The following is a 16,294-nucleotide window of genomic DNA, read 5'->3' as shown; positions in this document are numbered from 1 at the left end:
TGAGGGATAATTTAAGTTGGATGATTGCTATTTGTCTGTTTGTATGATTAGAAAAAAAGCAGTGTGTCACATCAAAACACTCACTTTCTTCTATAAAGGAAATAGATTACACCAGCAACAACTGCAACCAAAACTACTAGACATGCGATCACAATTCCAGCAATGGCTCCGGCTGACAGACCTCCAGACTCTACATGATCCAATATAAAAGGGACAAAAAGAGACCACCATGTAAAATCATCGACAGCGACATTTTCATGAACAAGTTTTTGTAAAATGTTTAAGGATCTAACTCCTTTTAAGTCAGAACTTTAAATTTTAATACAACAATTATAAAACATTGAGTTGGAAGTCGGTAAACTAAATACTTGATTTATTAGATGAATATAATCAACTTAATGACTGTAGCAGACCTTTTCTTTAATACTCACCCTCTACAGAGATGAAAGACAACTGAGATGTTTGATAAAGCAGAGTTTTGCTATTGAAGGCCCGGCAGCTGTAGTTTCCTGTCTGATTTACTTCAACATCGATCAATCTGAGTTGTGGTCCAGAATAAGACAGCAGGTATTCATTAATAAACCACTGAAACTCTGCAGGAGGATTGGAAACAGCAGAGCAGCTCAACGTGATGTCCGAGCCTTCCTTATAGTTGTCCTGAGATGGAACGACGGTCAGTTTGACCAGATCTGGTCCATCTGTGATGTTTGAAATAAGTGATGAAAAATAAAGCTTTACAAATGAAGCTGTACAAAGCAAAATACAGCCTTGGTGAAGCTTTAAACATACATGCATAGTTGTAAATTGCCGTGATAAAAACTTACAAAAGATTGAGATGTTAACTGGATCACTGAATTCCTCACTGAAGAAGTTGAACGCGTGACACCTGAGTAGGTTTAGATCAGGCCGGGACACGCTGGCGATCGTCAGGGTGGATCCTCCACCAGTGATCTGAACTCTGTCGCTGGCCGTCACCTCAGACCCGTTGCTCATCCAGAAGTAATGAGGAGAAAACCCAGATGCAGAGCAGGACAGACGGACAGAGCTTTTAAACTCGACCAGGTCTGTGGGATCTGATGCCACCTTAACACTGGAGACGCGTGCTGTGGGTCAAAACAGGAAAATAATGTTTAACGTCGCTATTATACAACTGACCTAAAGCAAAAAAAACGATTGACTGTATTTATAGTCATTCAGTGATTTTTTTCTTTCTTTTTCTTTTTAGCATTTATGAAACATCTTGTTTCTACGGATGTATGTGAAATATACATAATACTGTTTGAATTAATTATGGAAAAAACTAATTTTCATCCAAAAATGAGTTTCAGAAGAGAAACTTAAATATTTTTCTTGTTTTGAAGTTTGGAGAGGAATGACACCAACTAGAAATATTTATCTATAGAGCATGTTTCAGCAACAGGGCAATTCAAAGCGTTTTATAAGATGAAAACATGAAACAACAAATAAGAAACAAATATCATGTTGCAGTGGCAGAATAAAGGAAAGAGAATAATTTGGATTACAGATTAAAGATGGTAAAGTTTTATCTTGATCAACCTTGAAAATATAAAGTCTGAAGGTTAGTTTTTTAAAGGTGGAGTGCTGCTAATTTATCTATTACTTCCTCTAATCATTTAGATTGTTTTAGCAAATTAATAACTACTTTTATTTTGGTATAATTTTTAACTTTTAGTCGATAGAGAATAGAGAATTGATAGAGAAAAAACTGTTCCCTTAAAATTAAATGTTGAAGTTTGGTCTAATGCTTTGAATGCAGTCATGATATGCACTTCCTGTTTTACGGTATTTACTAAATGCGTTTTTTTAACACTACCTTTGGTTATATTTCAGAAACTTGAAATAAGGAAATTACATGAAGGCAGCACAGAAACTCTAGAAATGATCAACACATCAGTATTTGTTGAAAATACATTTTGAAAGTGGAGCACAGAAGACATGTTTGGGCTTACTGAGATTTCTGCATATTCACATTGTAGCTTTTTTTAGATTGAAAAACAAAATTTTCTCTTCACCTTTAAAAATGCCCTTTATGTATGCTCACCTTGAATTTGATGGATGTTTTTGAAATACTAATTATTCAAGTCCTTTAAAAACTTACCATTTATGGAGACAACTACAGGTTCAGACATTTGATTTTTCTCCGTTTTCCTGTTGAAGGCTTGACAGCTGTAGTTTCCATCTTCATTTGTCTGAATGTTGCTCAGTCTGAGGTCTGGTTTAGTGTTAGACAGAAGATCTCCATTCAGAAACCACTGAAACTCAGGAGAAGGTCTGGACTGAACTGAACAGGTCAGAAGGACGTTCGATCCTTCGTGGTGCGGTCCTGATGGAGAGACGGTCAGTGCCATGCCCTCTGGCCCGTCTGGACAGAAAACCCCAAATAAAAGGAACATCAGTTTGTGTAAAAAGATAAAAATAAACTTTTTCATTATTCTGGCTGATGGTTCTTTTAGGGTTTGCAACAGAAAACTCTTGGCTTTAAAATCATCTTGTCTCTAGCATCCTTTTATGTGACTCCTTTTATGTGGTTTTGGATTAAATCCCCAACTAAGTGAAAATCAAGACTTTAAAAAATATCCAGAATAAAGAAATGTACACTTTTTTAAAAAAATGCAATAATTAATCTAACTTAGATTAACATGAGGATTTAAACTCACAGTTAATGAAGACTTCTGCTGGTTCACTGATGTCAAAACTCACAGAGTTGGACACATTACACCTGTAGGATCCATGGTTGTTTCGGGTCACATTGTTGAAAACCAAATTGGGTCCTATGCCAACAATCACAGCGCTGTTAGCGCTGCCTTTCAACCACTCAATTTTGGAAGCATTACCAATGTAGGAGCAGAGCAAATTGAAGGAACCACTAAACTCATTTAACTCCACTCTTGGGGGTGTTACTCCCAGCACCTGCACTGGCTCTGTGAAGGAAAAAAATAAAATAAAAATATTCATTGGTTGCCAAAATTTCGCCAAGGACACAGTAAACAGCAACAAGCAATTTGGATTTCTAACCATATATTTAAAATGACAGTTTACCCTTTGCAATACTTTTGAAACTAGCTTTGCAGTTTCAATACTAGTAAGCACATGTCTTTAGTATCATGTGCTTACTTTGTTTACTTAAATTAATAGCATAACCATATGACTTTTAAACTCTGACCCAAATCTGTCTTTGCCAAGATAAAAACTGAAGGAAGACAGAGAGGAGAGAAAAGGGAAGAGGAAATGTTCAGGTGGAATCATAAATTATTTAGAAATAAACACGACATTCAGGAAATATTTTCATGACCACCAATTTATGATTTCAGGTTTTAATAATGAAATGTTAAGATTTGCTCTTGGATTTCAGAATCTTAAGATTTCATAAAGATTTTATAAGCGTCTTCTCTTCACCAAAACTTCATAATTACAAACTGTGTTGGAATCAGATTTGTCGTTAAAGTCACAATACCTTCAATTGATGCACTGAGAAAATCTGTGAACTCGTAATCTTCTTCAGACAAACCTGCAGCAGACGGTTTTTGGTTAATTAAAACATTTTTATTAAGCACTGAAAACTTTTCTTCACGTTACATTTTATAGTATAAATGGAACCAGTGAAAATTTGTAAAAAGGAAAATTAATTAATATAAGGAAATTAACAGTGTTATAAGTGGTTTTATTTTTTGATTTTAGTATCATGTGCTGATCCAAATAAAAATATGCTTCTGTTGAAGTTGTTTCTCTTTCATACTGTCTTCAAGCAATAAATAATTCAGATTACATAAAAAAACAATGAATATATACATGTAGTGCTGATTATAACTGGATAATAAATAACATTTGACTAAATATGAAAAAACAATCTTTTTTTCTAATGATGTAAGTTGATCCGGTCTTCACAAATATTCTAAAATTGTTCAAAATAGAGCTCAAATATAGAAAATATCACAGATTTAACTGTATCATTCATTTTTAGACTTAAACAAACCAATGCAAAAAGGAAACTTTAACCCTACAGGAATCAAAACTGGCTTCACAACATCATCGAATTTAGCATACTGTTTGACTTTTCACCATGAAGTTTTCCATTCTTTGTTTGTTTTCCACAAATAAGGAATGAAAAGGAGAAACCTGATTGTGTTTTTATTTACTGTACATGAAAAAATAAACAACTTGTCTCTGTAATAAAAAAATGTTGATCTCTGCTTATTTTAAGACCAATACAGTTATTGTTACATTAACAAACAGTGAAAATATCTTCATGTTGCGGATCAAGAGGTAAAAACTCACCTGAAACGGCTCCAAGGAGAACAAATAATGTGATGATTGTTTTCATTTCTTTCTTTTAGTATAAAACAGGAGTAAGAATCTGTTTCACTCCTCAGACTCTTGTCCTCAGTCAAGAATTGACAAGAATGAACAAGGAAGTTAAATTGCTGATCTCTCTCCGATTCATTTGTTAAACATTAACACTATTTTGTGTTTATTTCACCATGGCCTGACAGTAAGCAAGTTATACAAATCAAACTACATAAATATTACTGAAATTATGTATTAGAACAATGTAGTTAAATTTTTTCTTGGAAACATGTGTCCATTATTGTTGATTATATTCAAGATGCATGTATGACAAAAAGAAAACGTGTTTATTACCATATAAATGACTTCAGAGTGCAACTCCGGCACCCTTCCTGTAGCTTTCTGGGACTTTCGACTCATCAATCACAGGTTTGTCAAACGGTAAAATACTTTCAAGTAATAAAAAGCTGGTAGTAAAGTCATAAACGACAAATTCTAACAATAGTAGGAAGACTGACCAACATTTACTGTAAAGAAGATAAGAATTACTGCTAGAAGTAAAACAAACTTTTTTCTGTTCTCAGAATGAACTTAGCCCAGTATCATGATTTTATTTCTAAGCAGTATGACAACAGAATAGAATAAAAACTTTTATTGTGATTATACACAACAAGCTTAGTTGTAAGAATAACCAAATAAAGTTATATTTAAAGTGCTGTTTGCTCCTAGTATAATTAAATATAACAGAATAAAAAATACTGAGAAAGTAAGAGGTAAATAGTTTTATAAAAATTAATAGATATAGAGTTTGTTGCACATGGAAGTATTTTACATATGAAGATTCCTTGTTATGTTGTAAGATTTCACATTTCCCTATGGAGATTAAGGTGAGGGTGAGAAAAGAGGGATGGTAATTGTCCTGGTTCTGTTTGTTCAGGTTCTAATGGACCTGTAGCTGCTGCATGAAGGCAGGATAGATGGGATCAGTTTTATCTTTAATGATACGCTTTGCTCTGAGAGGCAGTGAGAAGAATAAATGTCTTTTAGAGAGGGGAGAGGGCAGCATTTACCCAGATGCTGGGAAGCCAAAAGTAAATTTCAAGGACGTCAGTTCTCTAGAAAAGAAAATTAATGTGCAGAATGGTTTTATGATCTGACTTAATGTGAGCAACATTTTAACTAAGCATACAAAAACAAAATATGCATCATATTCCAATGAGATACTCAGAATGTATAACAATTAGCAACAATTTACTTTTTTTTATTTTATAATACTTTAAATGAATAGTTAAGATTATTTGTAAAGCACTTTTAACAGACATGAAATCACAAAACTCAAAGCATAAAACAAACACAAGAAACAATAAAATCCTGACATAAAAGTCTGGGAAAATAAAGATTTTATTTGCATTTTCAAAAACTTCACAGAATCAGCAAAATGGAGATGCAAGAGCAAACTGTTCCACAGCCTGGGGGCTGCCGACTGAAAGGTCTGGTCCCCCTTAGCTTTTAGCCAGTTATGTGGAATGACTAATGTTAGCCAGAAAGAGTGAGAGAGAAAAGAGAAATGCAAAGACTAGAAGAATAAACTAAGAAACTAAACAGAAAGGAGAGCACATGTTTCATCACCATAAATCCTAAACTAATACATTATTTCACATCCTGAATTAAATCCTTATGAAGACAATGTAAAGGTGGAAACTATGAGTGTAAACTTTAGAAACACACACATATACACCTGAACACTTGTATCAGATTATGTTTAACAATTTTAACATCTTCTTTCCTCCTTTAGGGTTCTTAAGGTTGATGGTCTCTTAATTTTCTCAGATTTCTGACTTTCTGGGGAAAAAAAAGAATCACAGAAACAGATTATAGTAATGATTCTATGCTGCAATTAAACAAATAATTAACTGTGTAAGCATTTGTAAAAGCTAAAACTATTTAATAATGAATTATCATGACAAACAATAGTGTAATCATTCTTTAGGGAAAAACTGTTTGACTCCAACATGTTACAATTTTCACATGAAAGAATAAAAGATTAAATCTTACCTTTACTGGGAGATTGACTTTTTTATACTGATTGTTCTATTATATATGACTGAGATATCCTCATAGATATGCTCTTCTACAAAAAAAGAAGCATAGACACTTTATCATTTATATCATTTGTGTGTAGACACAAATGATATATTTGTGTCTACACAAGCTTGATGTCTCCCACTTGATGCGGGAGACATCAAGCCTTCCCACCAGTTAAAATAAATGAAAATCTTTGTGATTATTAAATTCTTAATTTCATTTTATGCACAGGATGAAGAAATAGTTAGAAACTTACCACATTTACCTGCATCAGGTTTTGCACTCACACTTTTTCTGCATATTGGAGAAAAAGATATTAAAATGTAAGCAACCGAAAATACATAATAGTAGTTTTATTTTATTAGAGCAAGTTTCTCCAAGTAGAATTTGTGTTTTCATGTCTTGGGCATAAGAGAACAAGGTATTAAAATGCATTCATACATATTTAATATTGATGCCTTAAAGAAAACATTTTTGTGGCTCATTTGGCAACAGTAGATCTGAAAGTTGTAGGTTTGATTCCAGGCTCATCCTGCTACATGTTAATGTTTCATCCTGCCACATGTTAATGTTAACCCCAAGCTGAGTATCGATCTGTGCATCAATGTATAAATGTGTACATGTTTGAGAAATGAGAAACACTTTGAGTGGTTTGTATAAATGTGAAGACACTTACTTTCTTTTATACATAAAGTAGCCTCCAGCAGCTCCAGCTGCAACTACCAAACATGCGATTACTATCCCAGCAATGGCGCCTCCAGGGAGACCTTCAGTTTCTTTAAAATGTGAAACAGAAAACATAAATGAGCAACACAACAACAAAAAAGACATTTACAATCTCTCCAACATTGATACTGGACACTATGTTAGTTAAAGAAGCAAAATGAAAAGCTGGAAAATATATTAGTAATATTGTTATAGAATAAAATCCTAAACAAATGCATATGTTTACAGAATTATGTCATGAAGGGTCTGCAGAATCAACAAGGATGATTAGATTCTTAAGCTTCGGGGAAGAAAACTAAAGTACCTAAGATTCTGTGAATAGTGTTTTAAGTTACCATCTGCCCCCCGAGAACATTAGAATATAAAATAATACTTAATGAGCCATTAATTAAAATTATCTTGTTGGTAGCTTTCTAATTATCATGGTTAGATAAACACAAACATCTCATTTTTAACCAAATGTAACTAACATGCAGCTTTTGAAGACCATGTCACATAACAAAATTTAATCATTAACAGTTTCAGACTGTAGAGACTCATTTAAAATGTTTATTGATTTCTCTGTTACTACTATCAAATGTTGTTATACCAAAACTTTTCAAAAATATTATATTTAAGATAATGAAATATAAACTTGATGCCATTTGGTTTACAGTGAGATGTAATAACCATCTAAGTATTGATTTTCTATGAATATATTTATCCACAACCTTTAAATGGGTTGTAAATGTTTAACACCTAACAGTTAATGCAACAAACCTGTCTGTCACACTTACTCACAACAGAGATGACAAAAGGATCAGAGATTTTGTGCAGCAGTGTTTCGATGTTAAGAGCCCGACAGCTGTAGTTCCCGTTCTCATTGAGCTGGATGTTTGTCATTCTGAGGTTTGGTCCCAAAACAAATAGCAGGGTTTCATTCAGAAACCACTGAAAATTGGCAGGAGGGTTGGATTCAGCAAAGCAGAACATGTTGATATCTGAGCCTTCTTCATATTTTTCTTGATGTGGAGATACAGTCACTGAAATACTGTCTGGTCCATCTGCATACGCAAAAGAAAACAAGACCTTCTGAAATTATCGTCTTCAACAACACCACTGTAAAGCCGTCGCTAAGGTTTGGAGAAAACATCAAGATCATGTTAATCAGAGACTTACAGTAGATGGAGAGGTAAACTGGATCACTGCTATCACGACTGAAATAATTGAAAACATGACAAGTCAGGATCCCTTGATCGTATCTGGTCACATTGAATACTGTCAGAGTGGATCCTCCGTCAGTGATCTGAACTCTGTCCCCATTTGTAAGCTCAGAGCTGCCGTTCATCCAGAGGAAAGACGGAGAGAATCCAGATGCAGAGCAGAAGAGCTGGACGGAGCTGCTGAACTCAACCAGGTCTGTGGAGGACACTTTCACCACAACGTTTGAAACACGTGCTGTGGATAAAAACACAGTAGTTTTACATACTGTTACTGAAAAAAGAAAACTATATTTATACAAATATGTAGTTTTGCTTCTAACTGAACATTGTTACCGTATTTCCTGAGGAAATATGGTAAAGTGAAAGAGTTCTGGGAAAGGCTTAAAAATGTTTATACAGTTTTATATTGCATAAAATGAACTATCCCTACTTTTTATGTTTTCAAGTAACGTTTGGTCATCAAACCAATCTTCAATCTCAGGTAGGCTACCAATTTCATTATGTACTAATTAGTTGACATCAATGTTTTATCTCAGTAAGTAAATTAATTACCAATAGTTTGCGGTCTACTTTGGAACCTAATAATGAAAATATCTCCTTAAAAGCTCTCATATTTTTACACATTTCCACTAGTATTGACTTTGTTTATATTGAAATAACAGCTATTATATGCTCTAAAATTAAACAAATATTACAGACACTAAAAGTAAAAAATAGCAACCTTAAACACCTTTAGAGAATCCAGAAAATACATTTGTTATTAGTTTAAACATCTGCTCACCATACATGTCCACTCTGGTGTGTCCTGACACTTGCACACCGGTAGCTGTTAAAATGTTAACTGTGTACTGTCCACTGTCACTTAATTTGAGATTTCTGAGCTCCAGAGATCCAGTGGATCTGAAGAGAGTGATCCTGCCTTCATACTCTGGAGCAGTTACGTTCCTGTCGGACAGTGAGGTTATTATTGGGTTGACATGCGACTCAACAAAACTCCAGCTCACAGACAGAAATGGTTCTTCACTTGGATTCAGGTTTGTTCTGAGCATCACACTCCCACCAACAAATGCATTCAAAGGACCGTCTGGCAGCACACCTACTCCTTCAGATAAACCTGCAGGACACAGTTTTGGTTTGAAAATAAATTATTTTTAAGTTTGTAAAACAAATCAAAAGCAGGAAAATTTCACCCGATGGTTGATGAAAATACAGTTAACCATTTGTCATTTTTAAAAATAATTTGAAAGTGTAATAATTATTTTTGTCACCCTTAAAACCTCTAGGTTGCAAAAATGCAAAAAAAAAAAAAAAAATCTATATCACTTCCTTGTGTTAGATTCTTTAACACAGTTTAAAGATTTAACATTTAGAAAGGGTTAGTTTTTCCCCCAGTATAAGGTATCAGTGTAACAAAATATTCTGACCATAAATACATATTTTGTAGGTTTCTAACTTTGTAGCAGTAGAAATAATATAATCTATAAATAAATATAAATACATACATATAGACAGAACTGGCAATGATGACAGCTTAAATGCCATGTTTGCAGATCTTTACACAACAACGTTTGTAAATATTTTATCTTGTATATTAAGCAGTAAAAGCTCACCTGAAATGGTTCCGAGAATGATAAAATATATACTGGCTGTTTTCATCTTATTTTGTGAAGTAATAAGCCTAAAAAGTAAAGAGTGTTTTCTTCTTTGTATGCCAGCAAGTTAGACCTTTTTCAGAATAGCTGTGGAGGAAGTAAAGCTGCTGAATGTCTTAGAGGGTAATAACTTGCAAATAATTAACCAATGTTTAAGGAAACAGAAGAGTACGTATTGCTGGAATGATGAGGTGAGACAGAAAATATTTCACTCCAAATGACGTTTATTCCCATAGGTTTGTGTCTAAATGCATATCTATTACAAATCAAAGATCAATAAAGAGGGAGAGAGAACCCACTGGGTTTATGTAGAGGAGAATAATTGTTTAGGTGCCATCTCCCTGGCCACTGGATCCTCAAAGATAAGTAACAAAATCATGTTTACACATACCATGTTACCGTCAGCAAAATCCAGTTGTCCCTATGTTCTTACTTTTACGGTATCACACCTGTTCTTGTAAAATGTTGTGTAGTTTCACTGACTACTCCAACAATCTGAAATGTCATTATGTTTTACTTCTTTGTGTATCATAGTAATTAAGAAAACTTTTAAATAATTTGATAAACTGATAGAATAAACAAATTTAATGCATATAAAAATTAAGATGATAAACTATATAGACAAAAGACTCAATATATCCCTTCCTCTGGTCATGAAGTTTTATGTTTTGAAGATTTGCTGTGTGGAAGAAAAAACAAAGGTCAGACATGACTGTCAAAAAAAGGCATTATTAACTGTATGAAACAATCACTAATGGCTAGTTACCTTGAAGGAAAATGCTGATATTCGAGTCATGGCATATATTCCTGAAAAGAAACAAACAAAACATAAACCATTTGCTTTGGCTTATTCCCATACAATTTATAAAGAAAAACATATTTTCATAATTCTCTCAGCATATTTTGCTTTAATGTGAATTCAGGTTAACTTGAGGCTGAAGCTATTAAAACTTGAAGAACTGTACATTTTATTGGTTGAAATATTTTTCCCAACATTAGTTCATGTACTCCAGCCATAATCATTAAGAAGGATGGATGATCAACGCTGCATAAGATTACAAGCAAAGGCACTTAGCACTTTTAAATCAGCTTTTTCCTGATATCTACACTGATACAACATTAAGTTGATATTGGAAACAATGCCATCATTTTTAAAGGTTTGCTGGTTCTAGCAGGCAGAGAGGAAAGTGGGTTGTGAAAGAGGGAAAACATGTGGCAAAGGCCATCGAGATGGGACAGAGATCTGTGATGGCAGCTAAATCTATTTCAGAAAAAGAAAGAAAATTCTCTGTTTTAAAAACATGAAATCAAATACATTACATTTTATCAGAATAGTGTTTGTCTATCAATGAAATGTAGGACAGCTAAGATCAATTTTATAAACTAACCTGTTTTGCTGGAGTGGGGTTCGTTGTTGACATTTTTTCTAAATATGGAAAGAAGATAAGAAAACGTGAACATAGTCAAAAAGTTAAATAAAACAGGTATGCATAGTATATATTTTTTCGTGAAAATAATAGGAAGATAACCTCCTGAAATAATATGTTAAGAAAAACAAAATCAAAAGGACATTTTTATTTCAGTTTCAAAAATCTTATAGTCATAGCTAAAGATATGTTCTTATGTCTACTGTTTTGTTGAAATTTAAAAACTTAAAGACTCACTTTCTTTTGTAAATAAAGTAGCCTCCAGCAGCTCCACAAGTAACTATCAAACATGTCATTATTATTCCAGCAATAGCGCCACCTGATGGTCCTCCAGGTTCTCCAACGTCTACAGTAAAACAGAAGAAACCCCGCCCCCCCCCAAAAAAAACATTAACTTAAAAAATAAAATATCTTACATAGAGCTTAAAACAATACTTATTTTGGGTCAAACCTGCAGTCAATCAAATTGAAAGCATTGATTGTACAAATATTTTACAACTAAAACTTCATATTGAACTAACACAGAACATGAAACCCAGATATTCCAATAAAAGATTTATGATTACATTGTCTGACTGTCAATAAAGACACGTACCAAATAATTAGGTTCAACAATCATTAAGCACCATAATTGAATCATAGCATCAAAGTTACACATCAAGAAACTGTATTCGATCAACTGTCCCCAAACACTGAATTATCCCCACAACTTAATTAACGTGAATCAGCATGACGAATTAAACGGAGCTAAGGGAAAGAAACGTTCACCATATATAAACAATTAAACCAGTGCCCTCGACTGCAACACAACACAGTGTATTAAAACTCACCTTCTGGCATTTACACACATCGATAAAATACAGGTAAAAACATGCTTTCTCAGCTACACCGAGAGAAATAAAGGGAGAAAAGTGTCTGCGATGCTCTGCTTTGCACACCTGTGTCGCGTTCAAGGGACGTCTGTAATAACGTAGAAAATGTGAAACTTATAATGATAAAACACCAAACAACCTAATATTATAAAGCATGAACTAAGTATAAACAGTGTGGGTTTTTCCAAGTAGGGCCCATTGATAACATCTTCAGAGAAATTTCCAGCAAATCTGATTTTAAAAATAATTCTGTAGTTTAAGTTGCAAAGTTCAAAAGTTTAAAATTGCTCTACAAATTAAGGAAAGAGAAGTTGAACTCAAATTAGGGTCTTCCAAACTTAGGTTTATTGCCTTCATTTAATCTAACTTCTAAACCCTTTTCACACTTACCTATTATAGATACAGTTGATATTTGAGATGTTCGGTATCTCAGTGTTTTCTCATTAAAGGCCTGACAGCTGTAGTTTCCCGTCTGATTTCTTGTAACATAGATGAGTTTGAATTCTGATCCAGAATCTGCAACCAGGTCTCCGTTCAGAAACCACAGAAATTCAGCTGTAGGTTTGGATTCAGCTGAACAGGTGAGGGTTACATCTGATCCTTCCTCGTAATGCTCTTTTGATGGATAAGTATCCAACTGTACGTTTTCTGGACCATCTGAATAGATGGAAAAACAACAATAACAGTGTTAGTTGATTCAGGAACTAAATACCTACTATAATTACAATGCTCAGAAAAATACTTTCAATTTAACTAACAATCTATTTTGACTTTTTTGTTCTTTTTTGATTGGTGAACCTTTTTCTTGAAGTAAGATATATGCTACATCACATCAGTAATAAGGTTAATGCTAAAAGATATAAACGATTTTGTGTCTTATTTGTATTTTATATCAATAGTGAATCCACACAGCTTAAGTGATTATCATGAAACATGGGCAGATGTGAACATTTTGAAACAATAAGATGAGTTTCTATTTAAGTGCAAAGTTTTGAACATATATTGTTTAATAACCTACAGTTTATTAAGATGTTTACTAGATCACTGCTGCCATCACTGACTGGATTTGATGCATGGCAGCTGTACGGTCCCTGGTCATATCTGGTCACATTGACTATAGTCAGCTTGGATCCTCCATCAGTGATCTGAACTCTGTCACTGGCTGAAACCTCAGAGCTGCTGTTCATCCAGAGGAAGGATAGAAAAGATCCAGGGGAGGAGCAGGACAGACGGGCCGAGCTGTTGAACTCAACCAAGTCTGAACTTTGTGCTGTTACTTTCAGATTGGAGACCAATGCTGTTGGTGGAAAACAAAACAGTTAAATCAAGCTCATGTTGCTTTGTTTCTCTATTGAATTTGAAACATAAACTTGATAAAAATATTTTTTCCCACCTTTTTTCTAAGCAAAAATGATTAAACAACTTTTTTTGTTTGTCCCATGTAATACAGTTTTCTGAGTGTCATCATTAAAAATGCTGGTATATTATAATTTAGTTTTCACAATGCATAGTCAGTCATGCATACTGAAATTGCTTTCAACGTTCCTTTTAATCTGTACTGTTTAGGCCTGAATCATTGAAATCCTGTCATTTGTTATTTGCTTTCATCGGGCCCATCAGTTTTCTTGAAATGCTTAACATTGAATGAATAAATGACTTATGAATTTTTGTTTGTCAGTATTTTATTTCCTCAGTGATATAATTATGCAGCAAACAATTCAAGATGTTTTACTATATGTATATGTTGTGTATGTGAACGTGTGTGTGTGCATATACTCTTTCACACCTACCAAGTACAGAAACAGTTGACGGTTGAGATGTTTGGTATCGTAACGTTTTGCTGTTGAAGGTCTGACAGCTGTAGTTTCCACTTTGACTTGAGTGAATGTTAACCAGTCTGAGCTCTGGTCCAGTTCCAGGCAGCACCATTCCATCCAGAAACCACTGATATTCAGCAGAAGGTCGAGACTCAACCGAACAGGTCAGACGAATGTCTGCTCCTTCTTCATAGTGATCTTTTGATGGAGAGACATTCAACTGTATGTTTTCTGGGCCATCTGAGTGGTAAAACAGGGCAAAATGGGTAAACTGTTAATGGTAGTGATGAACTAAGAGCTTTCTCTTCCAATTTTAGGAGGAAGTGATCTTGAAACGTGCCATAACTTACAACTGATGAAGAGGAGAACTGGATCACTTCTGGCATTGCTGACAGGATTGGACACATGACAGCTATACAGTCCCTGATCATAGCGGGTCACATCAACGATAGTCAGAGTGGATCTGTCATCAGAGATCTGGACTCTGTCACTGACTGTGACCTCAGAGCTGCTGTTCATCCAGAGGAAGAAGAGAGAAGATCCAGAGGAAGAGCAGGAAAGACGGACAGAACTGTGCAGCTCAACTAAGTCTGCACTTTCTGGGGTAACTTTGACGTTGGAGACTGGCTCTGTGGTTGCAAAAGAAAACAAAAACATTTGGAAACGCTGGAAATTTGAACCAAACAGTGTTTCAAAGTCAGAGATAAAAACTTAAAGATGCCATTACTATGTGTGACTGTATAATTGTGTACCACTGAATAACAGAGAAAAATATTTACATTTCTAGAAAGTTATGCGTGTAAAGCAAAAACACAGAAGACAATTTCAATGCATAGATATTAGAAGCAAAAAGTGTGAAAGGATTTATCAAAGTCCAGCCAAAATCTCATCTTGTATCATCTCAGGGTTTCATATAATAACATATGGAAAAAAATGATGGACCTGATCATTTATTTCATTTAATTTTTTAAAACATAAAATACTACAGGTTTACCATATATCTGCAGTCTGGTGACTCCAGACTTCTCGGCATCCTCAGCAGGTATAACATGAACTCTGTAATCTCCACTGTCACTGAGTTTCAAGTTCCTGAGCTCCAGAGATCCAGTAGATAAAAACAGAGTTATTCTGCCTTCATACTCTGGATCAGTAATGTTTACAGTAAGAAATGAGACTATGATATCATTGTCAGTACTAAAAGTCCAAGTCACAAGCTGAAATGGTATTGTTGTTGGATTAAGGTTTGTTCTGAATGTCACTGTTCCTCCAACTGATGCATTCAGAGGACCATCTGGTAACAAACCAGCTCCTGCAGACGAACCTGCCAGAAACAGTTTTTAATTAGTAAAGAGATTCAGTTAAAGCATGTTTGCTTAAGGTTCATGGAATAATCCACTTATTTCCACATTTTCTTTTTCATGCAGTAGAAGTGCTTCAAAAGCTGTAGATATTAACATTTTTCTTCCAAGAAGGCGTCTCATTTAAACTCTTCTAATCCATTTAATTGTTCTGAGATGGTGACAGAAAATATGAGTCACACAAAGTTTATTTAAATTGTTATATTTTTCAGACATAAATCCAGGTCATGAAGGTAGGTTATCTAAAACATTTCAAAAACACTCTTTTGTACTAATGGTGAAATTCTTTATTTAAAATAAATAAATAAAAAGAGAAAACTTTAACTTTTGCTGCATTGTTGGATTAATTTAATCCATGTCACCAAAACTGTCATCAGTTCTAATTTATAACTAATTAAAAAAGTGCACTAGATGTCAACATATTTAATGAGCTATACAATTTTTGAAAATAAAAAATTCTTCATAGAATAAATAAAATCCCACCTGAAATGGCTCCGAGGATTGCAAAGTATATAAATACTGTTTCCATGTTTTTTCATCAGACACAAAGACCGACAAACAGATTCTGCTTTCCTGGCTTGTATGCTGTCTAGTTATGGGAGGTAAACAGAGGTGAAGGAAGTAACATTGAACAATGTGGTACTCATTAACAAGTGTTATCAGTATTTAATTGTCATCAAACATGTTAAGAAACTCTTCACATTGTGTTAAACTGCTTTGGTAAATATGAGTTCACCAAAACTGAAGTCATAATACAGAGCTGATTAAACGTTTCTTTAAGCTGCTCCATATTTGATATCTGCTTTCATATCTTTGTTCATGAATATCTGTAGACATCATAACAGTTATC

At 34.1% G+C, this 16,294-nt stretch overlaps 1 protein-coding gene across 1 annotated transcript; it reads right to left on the bottom strand.

Moving 5' to 3' along the window:
- Positions 1-10: 10 nt before the first annotated feature.
- LOC103478122 (cell adhesion molecule CEACAM5-like) lies at positions 11-15,453 on the bottom strand. Its single transcript, XM_081597349.1, is given in 16 exon segments — positions 11-190; positions 432-698; positions 825-1,103; positions 2,120-2,383; positions 7,893-8,159; positions 8,275-8,553; positions 9,100-9,263; positions 9,419-9,432; positions 10,737-10,777; positions 11,359-11,396; positions 11,635-11,734; positions 12,660-12,926; positions 13,288-13,566; positions 14,060-14,326; positions 14,437-14,715; positions 15,081-15,453. Coding segments are annotated over 16 exon segments (3,288 nt in total). The 3' UTR covers positions 11-80.
- Positions 15,454-16,294: the final 841 nt, after the last annotated feature.

This window comes from Poecilia reticulata, chromosome 16 (genome assembly GCF_904066995.2).
Source record: "Poecilia reticulata chromosome 16, P_reticulata-male-v2, whole genome shotgun sequence".
Classification (NCBI taxonomy): domain Eukaryota; kingdom Metazoa; phylum Chordata; class Actinopteri; order Cyprinodontiformes; family Poeciliidae; genus Poecilia; species Poecilia reticulata.
This window is presented reverse-complemented; position numbering and strand designations above follow the sequence as displayed.